Source organism: Cyclospora cayetanensis, unplaced genomic scaffold, assembly GCF_002999335.1.
Source record: "Cyclospora cayetanensis isolate NF1_C8 unplaced genomic scaffold, CcayRef3 CcayRef3_contig_14, whole genome shotgun sequence".
NCBI lineage: Eukaryota > Apicomplexa > Conoidasida > Eucoccidiorida > Eimeriidae > Cyclospora > Cyclospora cayetanensis.
The window spans coordinates 97,540-108,562 of NW_020312081.1; the positions used below are offsets into that span (position 1 = coordinate 97,540).

At 51.5% G+C, this 11,023-nt stretch overlaps 1 protein-coding gene across 1 annotated transcript; it reads left to right on the forward strand.

Annotated features, from left to right (window-relative positions):
- Positions 1-4,991: 4,991 nt before the first annotated feature.
- On the forward strand, positions 4,992-10,878 carry LOC34622570. Its single transcript, XM_026336630.1, has 17 exons — positions 4,992-5,034; positions 5,514-5,657; positions 6,069-6,280; positions 6,636-6,689; positions 6,906-6,954; positions 7,081-7,163; positions 7,294-7,320; positions 7,431-7,489; positions 7,733-7,782; positions 7,989-8,076; positions 8,175-8,541; positions 8,712-8,789; positions 8,952-9,006; positions 9,117-9,171; positions 9,558-9,670; positions 9,951-10,616; positions 10,676-10,878. Exons 1-17 carry the CDS (start codon positions 4,992-4,994, stop codon positions 10,876-10,878), a joined length of 2,346 nt encoding a protein of 781 aa, XP_026192415.1.
- Positions 10,879-11,023: the final 145 nt, after the last annotated feature.

Below are 11,023 nucleotides of genomic sequence, written 5' to 3' on the forward strand. Positions count from 1 at the left end.
AGCCTCGAATATAACTAGAGAACAAGAAACAGACAGTTTAACGAGATGGCAAATAACATGTCTTACTATTTGATCAGGTCTTTCTGGCAGTACTGGCATTGACGCTCACTAATCTGACGGGGAAGCTGTTGCCCCAGCGCCCTGTCTTGGCTTGCAAGCATCAGTGCACTTAGGAACGATCGTCCATATCAGAGCGGCCTCAAAGGTTGACTTTCATAAAGCTGGTTGTTCTCTGTAAGCAGCTGATTACTTCCAGTAATGAAGACTCCTGTTGCTGCTGAGCCCTGGTTTGCTCCCGTACTGCAACTGGCTATGTAAGCATGAAAACGTGGGGAACACTATCTAGGCCAAGAACCGTCTTTTTGGATTATGTGAATGGGTTTTTTTGAATGTATAAACGCTCTTTTTGCGATAGAGTTTGCAGCGGCAGTTGCGCAAGATTGTTGTGGGCCTCCGCACTCATGCCCGTAGCCCTTTCGGACGCCCTTGGCACCCCGTCGTGTTGCGGAAGCTCGCTACTTTAAAAGATTGCCAGTCTCTGAGAGTCCTTATCTGTGATAGCAGACACTAGGAGGAGCAGCGTGTGGGCTTTAATTATACCTAGAGCCCACAGGCCATCTTGTTATTGGTGACTACAGGGAGTGCTCACAGGGAGTGTAGCATTTGACGGCCGCACAATGAGTAGCGATTGAACACCCCAGCGATGGAGCCTTCGCAAGTGGCGGATTACCAGAGGCCTCAGGGCCAGATGAGCACAGCTTCTGCGTCTGCAGCTAAAGCGGAAAAGCCAAGTCAGAAATTTAGAATCTATAGATATTGAGGCTGTGTCAGTCGGCCCTGTCTACGGTCTTAAGTGAGCGGGCGACACGTCGAATGGCACTTTTCTCCAACGTAGCCCCAGATAGCCCCCATCTTCTCTCGTGGGTGACTGGGACACACAGTTTGGAGCTGCGAGTGCATTGAAAAGTCAAGACCTTTGAACCATGGGACTGGAAACAGCCAAAGCGGGCTGCTTTGTTTGCAATGAAGGAGCATCAGAAAAACAGCAAGTCCCCCCACCGGAGGCTGCACGGCAGTGAAGGGGGCCAAAGTTGCTACAGCCGCCATTGCGGACCCAGCAATGGTCAATTCCACATAGCTAGAAGTATGCATTAGTGGTCAAACGTTGCTAGCGTGTCTTGCAACTAAATCCAAAGTCAGTCTGTTATCCGGGGAGCTGGCACAGCACTGCACGCTGCTTGTTCACTCGTCCCCGCAGTCCCTAAGACTAAGGTTTTATAACGGGCGGCAGAATGCAAGGATTGGCAAGGCTATGGAAGTTAAAGTCTATTTCAAATACAAACTTTGCTCTATAGGCAGGGTTTGTGCCGTCTATGTTGGATTCTTACACCGTGGTGTAATCGTAGGTTCGGCATGGGTGATCCAGTGAAATGGAGGCGCGCATACTGCCACAACTGCGTCATCTAGATATCTTGCTGCCGAGCAGAGTTAGGCAGAAGCAGCTTTTATCTCCTTATCAACTCACTCTTGATGTATGGTGAAGGGGTAAAGTAGGGGTATTAACAAGGCGAGGCAGATTTGTTGGTCTGGGGGTCAGCGGAGCAGTAGGAAAAGACGGCTCGGCGTGCATATCCCCTCCTGGTGGCTATACAAGTGACTAAATATCGGAGCAAGCGAGTAGGCTTTTGGCTGATGAATCGGAGGACAGGAATGGGCATATCTCAAGGGAGGGTTTCGCTAATCTACTAAAAAATGACAAGCTGCCAGAAGGCTGTCCGGCTGCTTTTAGCTTAGAATTGTTAAATTTATTTTGGGGTTTAGCTCCGCAGTATGGTTCGCATTATTGAACGCCCCACAGCATGCAGAAGAGCTTGAGCTGCAGGCAAACAATTCTAAATAGTGGCAGGGTGCAGGTAGTGCAGGTATCGACCAGCAAAAAAGGACGCTGTGTCTTTTCCACATTTCAGCGGCTGCACATTTCTCCTAAACCCGGCGTATTAAAACAGCTGCCTCCTTCTTGTAGGATTTAATGTGTTCTGGCGGTAAGCGCTAGTGCAGACTGCCCGAGATCCAGGGTCAGAATAGCATCTACGTCGTTGTCGATGCACTCAACAAATTTGTCTATTCCATCCCTTGCTCACCTCCATCACTGCTTAGAAAGTCTATCCTTAGTCTTTAACTCAGCTCTAAAAGCTTCAACAATTCCTCAGAAACTTCACGGATGGGTCTACACAGCCTCTCAACGGGTTCTGGCGTGCCTGTATGCCCCTACACATCAATCGTAGTGAAAACTGCGAACCACCTAAGGGCCTGTGGGCATGCTAAGCGCATCAACTGCACTTTTGCATCATTTCCAATTCTAGGCTATGGAAAGTCAAACTGCGCTACTTGAATTTGTTTTTTGCTGAGTGCTTTATAACACGAAAACACACCTGTGTACAAGCTGCTCTCCCGTACTCCTAGTTTGCACTGGGAGTCCCTGCCCTACCTAGCATCAATCTGGCGATCCATAGTCAACAGCCACACTTCGCAGCGAGGGTCTGAGAGAGTAGATGGGTGCTTTATGAGAATGTATGCGCTATGATCGAGAGAGAGACAAGCACGACATTATGGTGAGTGGCGGTCAGGTATATGTTTCAGACCTGGTGATTTGGTCCTGGAGGATCAACAGGTTTTACGAGGTGCATCAAAATATGACCCGACGAAGACACTTGCATCCAGATAGGTAGGATCATTTCGAGTTTGCCCACGAATCTGTGGCCTTTGCTTGTCGATTTCCCCAATAGTTGAGGGCGACACAGAACTACCAATATTGGCTTCTTGAAGAAGCTTCAAAGCCATCTGAAGTGTTTGTAGACACTGCTGCTCAGGCGAGCAACCCGTGTGGAGGCGGAGGATTCACAGGGAGCCGTAAAAGTGCTGGGTTCTAGGACTGTTGAGCGCGGTAGACAAGCTAGACGGGAGTTTCTAGTGAAATGGGGTGGGAAATGCCAACTGCAGTGGTTGACAGAGCAGCAGCTGCGAGAGGCTCTGGGAAAATTTGCAGTTGTGTTTGGCTCACAACAGTTGCCGCCATGGACAGTATTCCTCATGTTCTGTAAGAAATTCATTCTGCAGCGCATGTTCTGCCTAAAGCCGCTACCTTCAGCAGTGGGTATCGCTTCGAATGTTTGCGCTTATCACTGTTTAGGTGTTCTTTACACCACAGTTCATACGCAGCCACTTCTGGGCACGTTGACTCTACATCCTTCCTTAGGCCTTTTTCGAGGCTGTCGAGTCAACTATGCTGCATGCACCGAATGTCTTTGGATGCACACACTGCCCTGTGCGGCGCGGACACACTGCAGAGCTGATTTGGTTTTTGATTCCACACATTTTGCTTGTCTTGAGTTTTCTCGTGGCAGGAGGCTCACACATTTGAGCGCTCGGATGAGAGCGAGGCATCGCGCCTGGTCTGGTCTCTTGTTCGTTGCTGGCTGATGTGTGTTTTTCTTCCTATCAATTTTTCAGAGCAATTGACTCATTTCTTATTTTGCTCATCTGCTCTTCTTCTGCAACTCTGAGCTCTTGGTAAGAGAAGACAGGGTGGATACACTTCCATTGTTCTGCACGTAGCTGGTCTCGACCTACAGGTGCGTGATGCCAGGGCGCGTGCTTCAAAACAGGAGGTGGGGCGATGTAGCCGGTTGTCCTCCACCGAAAGTTTGTAGTACACGTCATACTCAGTTAGGGTTTCTGATATATCGACGAATTTGTCTGCCTGTTCGTATATCTCGTTAGCTGCAGAGTACTGTTATATCGATGCAAAAAGATGTAATATTCTATGCGTTTGCGTTAGATGCTCGATGTATCTAGTTGTGCATTTTGCTGCGGATCTTTGGAGTGCTGAGGTTCAGTTAGGCGGGCCTTGGCGGTCGGTCTTTTCTCCTGAACAAAACAAACTTGATCAAGTCTTATTTTCTGTCTGAAGCTTAGCTTCTCCATACGGAAGCCTTAAACGGGACTCTACAAGCATACAGCCGTAGAAAAGATATGCGTAAACTCTAGGCAAGATACACTGCACGAGCACTTGAGCCATGCGGTCAAACGTAGTAAAACAGAAGTAGCAGTAGGTATAATAGTAGATGTCACTTCATAGCTGCTTTGCGCTCTCGCTACAACTCCTTCAGTAAGTCAAGATACCACCCGCGTACTTTCTACAAGCCACGGCAAGAGGAGAGCGGCCTAAGTAAAGGACTGAGCGGGCTTCACGTACTAGCCAGTAGACATCTAGCTTTACCGCTAGGTCCGTTCTTACTGCATCTAGCTGGCTGCCCCGAGCTGCCAGGACCGGCGTTGGGCACGGTTTGGCTAATGGTTTTAAAACACCACTCTACCAGTTTTTAGCGTAAGGAGCGCACTATGTACAGACCCTAAGTTATGGATAGCAGCAGAGATATTTAAAAGTCCAGATATTTATGTCTTAGCAAGGGATGCAGGCTTAGAGAAAAGCATACCGGCGAGCCAGGAGCCACTCAATTCTGCACGTTGCAGCGCTGGACAACCTAGTTAGAATACTTGGAGTAATTTTTGTAGGGATTGTCATGGAAGCGTATGAAATTTCTGATTGAACCTATGAGAACTTAGATTGAATGCCCTCCACTATCCTGGACCCCGGAGGGGGGCCCCGCGTGGCCTCTTTTACCAGTAGCCCGGACTGCAAAGCCAGCATTATTCTCCTTTCTGTATCCAACCTACACATATCTAATTCCAAAATACCTATGAGCATACGCATATATAAGTGAGCGCACATGTGTGATTATAAAACAAACCTTATCGAGCCATATACAGTTTTCAGAAGCTCGTTCACTGGATCATCTCCCAAGGCCCCCTTTGCCTTCTTCACAGCCTCTGGGTAAGAGAGAGCCAATATTGCATTTTTGAGATGCTCCTCGCTGATTGAAGGGCTAGGCTGGCGAGTACATATTCGGCATTAGACAAATACGTAACAAATGCGACACTGGCGCGCAGCCGCGTGTGCAGCCTTCATCCCAGGTAAACCAGTAAGGTCTGCAAAAGCCCGAAGATCTCATCAGACAGGATCAAATGTGCGTGCTCTCTAAGGATCTTGCTGCCCTCCGTGGACTCCTTCTCCCATACACATGCCTCAACTGACTGACTGCCTTCATCCAGTTGAATCGTGGGTTGCTGCAGGATTTGAACTAGAGAAGAGGCAACCCGTCGCTTGTCTGCCATCTCAAACAACAGTACTGCACCAGAAACGAGGGTTCCTGCGCTGCGATGGACTTGCTGCGCGTGCCTCTTTCTCATTGTTTTGCACCCACCGGACACCGCAGGTACCGCTCATCACCATCCACGCTAACAGTTACACGACTAACGGCAGCCAGACAGCCTACGACTCGACACGTGTATTTCTTGCATCGTTTCTCAGGTTTTTGTACACCTAGGAGAACGCAGCATCTGTTCTTGCACCGGGATCGGAGGTTCTTTTGCCCCTCATTTTATTTGCAAAGAGCTAGGGCCATCGGCAGATTCTGCCGCTGCAGCATATTCGGCTTCAAGAATACACTCTGCAACATCATCTACAGCACACGAACCCCAAATCGCGCAAGTTCAAAGGGCAGTTAAAGATATTCAAGGGCTCTTCACGGCACACGGTATGCGCATTTACCGGCAAGCAACAGGTTCAGGTGTCAGCATTTATTGGCTTCCAAGGCTTACTATTCGGAGACGGTTGGGATTCGTTTCTGCGTGCACTCCGCAGATGCGCATTACTTTTCTGCCTGCAACGGCCGCAAGGAATACCTGCACCAAGGATGCGACGTTTGCTGCCTCACCCTCTTGCCCTGTGGTGCGTTAGGACTTGGAGTTTCAATTCCGAATCCTGTCCATGTGTCATACTTCACGCCTACGTGTTCAGTTAAGTCTGTATATCCGCCTTTGTGCGCGCGTTCCCGCAAAGGGTTGCAGCAACAGCAGCGGCAGCGGCTTCACGTATTCCCTGTCCCCTGTGGGAAACCTGTGGCCATTGATCGCACATGATTTTCGCAAACGTGGTGTCTATACAGGTTTGATTTCAGCCTTTTTGGGTACCAACCCGGCTGTTGTGCTGCATGCGGAGCCCCAGTCGGCAGCCGAAGCTTCAGAATCACCAACGGAAAGAACAGGTGATGCATCTGGATGGGAAAAGCCACCAGCTCGCCTTGTCGCATGGCCGTTGGGCGCTCCTGAGGCATTCATGAGGCATGTTGAGCTCAAGCACGCTGGCCGTGAGAAACTGGTAAGAAGAGCAAGCACTGTAGAAAGAGGAGACTGAGAACCTGCGCACCACACAATGCCTTCCTCCGTGAGTGCGCTCGGAGCTCAGGCTAGCCCGCCTCTTTTAGGAGATTGGAACTACAGACAAATGTCTCAAGCCTTCGCATTTTGACTGTATGCTCTGTATGCAAACTGTGCAGGACAATCCCTCTTCACTTGTAAAAGCCTTTGGATTGTACCACCTGAAGGTTGGCCACACGCACACGCACACGCAGACACACACCTAGAGACCTTCAACTTCATGCGCATTTTATGCTTTTAAACGGTTAAAACCAAGAACGCGTGCCCTCCCTTTTCAGGATGAGCACTTGCACAAGTCGCTGCATGCAGCGTCCGCGGATCCCTTCATCCCAACGGCCTCTTGCCTTCCGGTACATCCTGGAATCTTCCACTGTCCTTGGCCATGGCCCTGCGCATGCAGTTGGTGCAGGTAGCTAGCGAGCCATGCACTGAATACTAGTTCCGCTAGATTTCTTTCCACTACGCGGCACGCGGCCGGCAAACTCTACAGAAAATGGTAGTATTCTTTGTGTACATCAGTGAGAGTTCAGATATGGGCTGGGATATGGTGCTGCGTTGCACTTTAGGACTTTGCATACCAACCTCCCCACGATGACGTTGTCGCTGTGGTTTGGGGTGAGTGTCAACTATCCCGAATGTACACCGCAGTCCGCGCGCACTGCCGCATATTTGTTGCGGCACAATACAGGCGGGCTGCACAGTGAGGTGCTTCTGCTGCGCGTCCTACCTGTGGCTGTGTAGGGACACCCTCATTTTGGGCAGCATTATCAGTGGACGCGGTGTGCTCTCTGATTGCCGCTTTTGTTCAGACGCAGGAAACACAGGTTCGCGGACCTCCCTCTTTCGTTCGCTCCCTTATACCCCTCAATGAGGTTTGCCGCCGAATTTCTTTTTTTGTGTGTGCCACCTCGGGAAATTGGCGGCTCTTTTACGGCTCTGCATTTGCTTTCACAGGAAGAGGATGCTTCGCTATTCCTCCAGGTGGGATTTCTCGCACGCCACCCGGACGGCTGACCCTGAGTGGCTTGGTCTTTCGGGAGAAACTCTATAGCACAACCTTTGTGGCCTGTGTTGTGCGACTGCTTTTGAAGGAAGAAGCTGCTGATTTCTTACTCCGGAAAGCTCTTGTGCAAGCGGTCGTTAAGCGAGAGTGAGCGTGAGCGGTTGAGGGGGCAAGAAGGGTCCCTTTTCTATCCACTCCCTGTAAAAGTGGTTGTTGTATTCAAATGCACGAATGTCAGAGCACCGAATCGCGGGGCGCACCGCATTGCGTCTCTTGACTAGAAGACTATTTGCCATGCGAGCCTCTATCAACTCAGACGCGAACACGAACTCCGGCATCCGGAGGTCTTTACTTAAGGAGGCGGCGTCTGCGTGCGCACTGGTGTCTCAGGAAAACAGTAAAGGAGCTTCTGCATCATCCAGCTGCTCTCCGCGCTGCAGGTGGGTTTGTTTATATCAATGAACTTGGAAGTGTAGATCGGTGATGACATGGGTTTAAATGTGTCTGTACTGAGTTGATGGTTAGAGAAGCGGCTGCACTGGATGCGGCATTCCTTGGTGGCTGCCTACTGTGACACACCGTTGGGATCTGTCTGCCGGCGGGGTTCTTAGGTTAGGAGTTTTGGGGTTAGGGTGTGCGGCTGTAGGTCTCCCTCACTGGGAGGATCCGCTTATGGAGGCTGAGCAAAGGGCTGCGCTTGGCAACAAGAAAGCCGAGATAGCGCTCATGCGGAGGTACGTTTGGAGGCCGGTAGGAACCTCGGCAGTCCTCCGTTTTTTGGTGCTTTTTGCGCTCTCATCTAGTTTTTGCGTTCAGCCTTGTTTTCATTCAGAGTTATCGCAGCGCAAGAGGAATACTTAAAAAGAAAATCCGGCCCTTTCCGCTTTGCAAAGCAGCCCTTCTTTGACTCCGGTGAGAAGTGCCAAATGCAGCTGGAATGCAGTGTGCATCATCTGTGGGAAAGGGCTACTGTGAACACGTTTGATATATATCTAAAGATCGGAGCTACTGCGCTGATTTTCGTCGCGGACCTTTTTAGCGGGCTGGTGGGTGGGCAATCATCTCTGTATGGAAAACTCTCCAGAGTCTGTGAATGCATGCCATGGCCCCTTGCGAGCCGTTTGCGGCTCGTGTGGACTCCTGAAGGGTTGTGGGCACATCCAGGAAATACGTTTTCCTCCAAGTGTACCTTTTTTCACGTTAAAGCCAGCGCGTTTAATGTGCTGCATAGTCGGACTACAGTGCTTGCGAAAACTGGATCGTTCTTCATCCCCCATCAACACTGGGAAGCACTCTAAACACAGCTGTATAAACAGGGCCCCGCCTGCAAAAGTGTGCATCAGGCCTTGTGCGTGTTTGCATGGTGTAGACATGGGGGTTTTGGTGCTGCTCTTCAACCCCCCTACAATCTACCACGCCAAGAGCAACGGCCAGGAAGAAGGACGCAGTGAGACGCGGGATTCCTGTCAAGGGTAGCTACGTATGTACATATGTATACATAAGTATATATGCGAATTGTAGAATGGCAAAAAAGCAAAGTGGCGAGCTAGAGCAGAGGGACTCTGGAGCCACGCGTATAGCTGACAGAGTGCGGGGAAAGGGATCATAGCCGTATATATGCATAGCCAGAGGCGCCCTAGCAATCGACCACTCAACGCCAAGCTGTGAGCCTCTGCATTTCTGCGTCTCACACATGGGGAGCCGGCCGTGCATGCCAAAGTGCGGGCGTGAGGACATAGCACTATCTATTTCGTTTATCCTGTGCCTTTTAAAGATGATATGCGTCTAACGGCTGCACCAATGCTACTCGAAATGAAATATACACCATGGCTGGATAACGCCTACTGAGCGACGACCGTGTCGCTCTTTTAGGGAGTAATTTCAAGCCTGCATTCTCGTTGAGACCATCGACAGCTTTGCACATTATGTATAGAGCCTTTTGAGCGAAAGATGAGCGTGTAGCCCCTGTGCCATTGGGGCGACCAAACGCATTGAGAAGGCAGACCATGTTTCTTCCACGCACCGCTTTAGCGCGCCTTCCACAGCTCAGTACCCCCGAGCCTTCGTGGCTATGATGGCTCCTGCAGTGTGAACCCCGATCGTTGACACCTTGCGAGTACTAGCCGCTGTTACGGAAACGCTTGTTTTTATTACGAGACTGAGGAACACAAGTCCGACTCCAGAAAAATCCCCTGCTCCTTTGTGCAAATCCTAGTGAAAAATCGTCTATTAATGTAAACTTCCCCGTTCTTAATGCATTTTGGAAGCAGAGGTTTTTTGCCGACGCCTGCTTGATTGAGGAGGGGGCCCCCAACCCCCCAGTCCCGAGTAGATTTCGCTGGCGGGTACCCTTCTTGTACGGGCGATGCAGGCGCTCCTCAGCCTATATACCTTATATTTACAATACTATCGAGACCACTATTCCTTAGCAGCGAATGCGCTGCGAGTACTTTGAGCACTCAGCAGCCCTCCTTCTGGCCTTTATTTGCCGTTAAGGCCACACAGAAGGCCCTGCCTGTCCCCCCGTTTGGCTCGCCTCGTTGTTCTCCTTGGACTTCTTCTGGCAAGCGACTCCGTATCTGACTTTTTCATGTAAACTTTGGCGCAGTCCCTCCTGTGCAACCGCGTTTTGTGGCTCTCGCCCTCTCTGGAAGCCATTTTTCGTCTACGAGGGAGCGGGGGCCCCCGGAGGCCCCTATCGTGGGCCCTCTCCCCCCATTTCCCGAGGTGTTCTCCCCAATGGCGCATCGCCTCCGAGCGCCTTTCTGCTTCTCCGGAAGCGCACAGGGGGTCGTCTCGGGGCTGAGGGGCTCTTCCGGGGCCTGCTGTGAACTTGTAGAACGCAAGAACCTATTGGGGGCAGACCAGGGAGAAACATCGCCGTTTTTCCTGACGAGAAACGCCGTCTTCCTGGCTTCAGCTCTCTCGTGCGGCTGCCCCAGCCGCACTGCAGGTCCTCATTGCTGCGGGTTTGCTGCGTTTGCGACAGCGACTTCGGACCCCTTGGGCGCCTCAGGGAGGGCACCCCCCAGCAGCCGTGCCGCCGGCAAAGGCGCCAGCGAAAGCGACGCGAATGCCGTTAGCAAAGGGCAACGCGTTGGCGAAGAGGGGGAGGCTCTCCAGCAAGCCGTAGAAGAGGCCTTTTGTGTGTTTGGGGTCATCTATCGGCATGCCCAAAAAGCCCCCAGTAGCGCCAGGAGTGCTACGTCTGCGGCAGCATCGCCGGCAGTAACATCGTCCTCCGCCTCTACTCAGACTACAGCACCAGCAGAAAGTGTACCAAGGTATCCGGACGCTGATTCAGGAGTGGCATTCCCCTACCCGAGCTCTAAGACCAAGGAGTCGCCATCTGTGCTGCTCGCGGCGCTGAGGGACCTCGCCAATGCGGGTATACGTACACCGCAGGCGTGGACTCCTCCCCTATTGCTGCTGCTACAACAGCTGCCGCTTCTGAGCGCGTCAGAACTGCAGCAGGGGGCAGCCCTCCTTGCAGCTGCTGGTTGCCGGCCGCCGCTCCTCCTGCAGGGGCTCTGTGAGGCCTTCAGATGGAGAGTCGCAGCGAAGCAGGCAGATGCCACGCACACGCTTCTTTTCCTCGATGCAATCAGGCGACTCAGGTGTGCTCTGACCTTGTGGAAACGCGCCTTCATCCTCCCTTTCCCCCTGCAGCGCCTCCAGTAG

Excerpts from the sequence above, each read along its gene's own strand:
- LOC34622570 (XM_026336630.1), top strand. The coding sequence starts at position 4,992 with ATGCGACACTGGCGCGCAGCCGCGTGTGCAGCCTTCATCCCAG. Across the intron at positions 6,281-6,635 it reads ACGCTGGCCGTGAGAAACTG|TCGCTGCATGCAGCGTCCGC; the intron begins GTAAGAAGAGCA and ends CACTTGCACAAG. Across the intron at positions 9,007-9,116 it reads CGACCACTCAACGCCAAGCT|ATGATATGCGTCTAACGGCT; the intron begins GTGAGCCTCTGC and ends TGCCTTTTAAAG.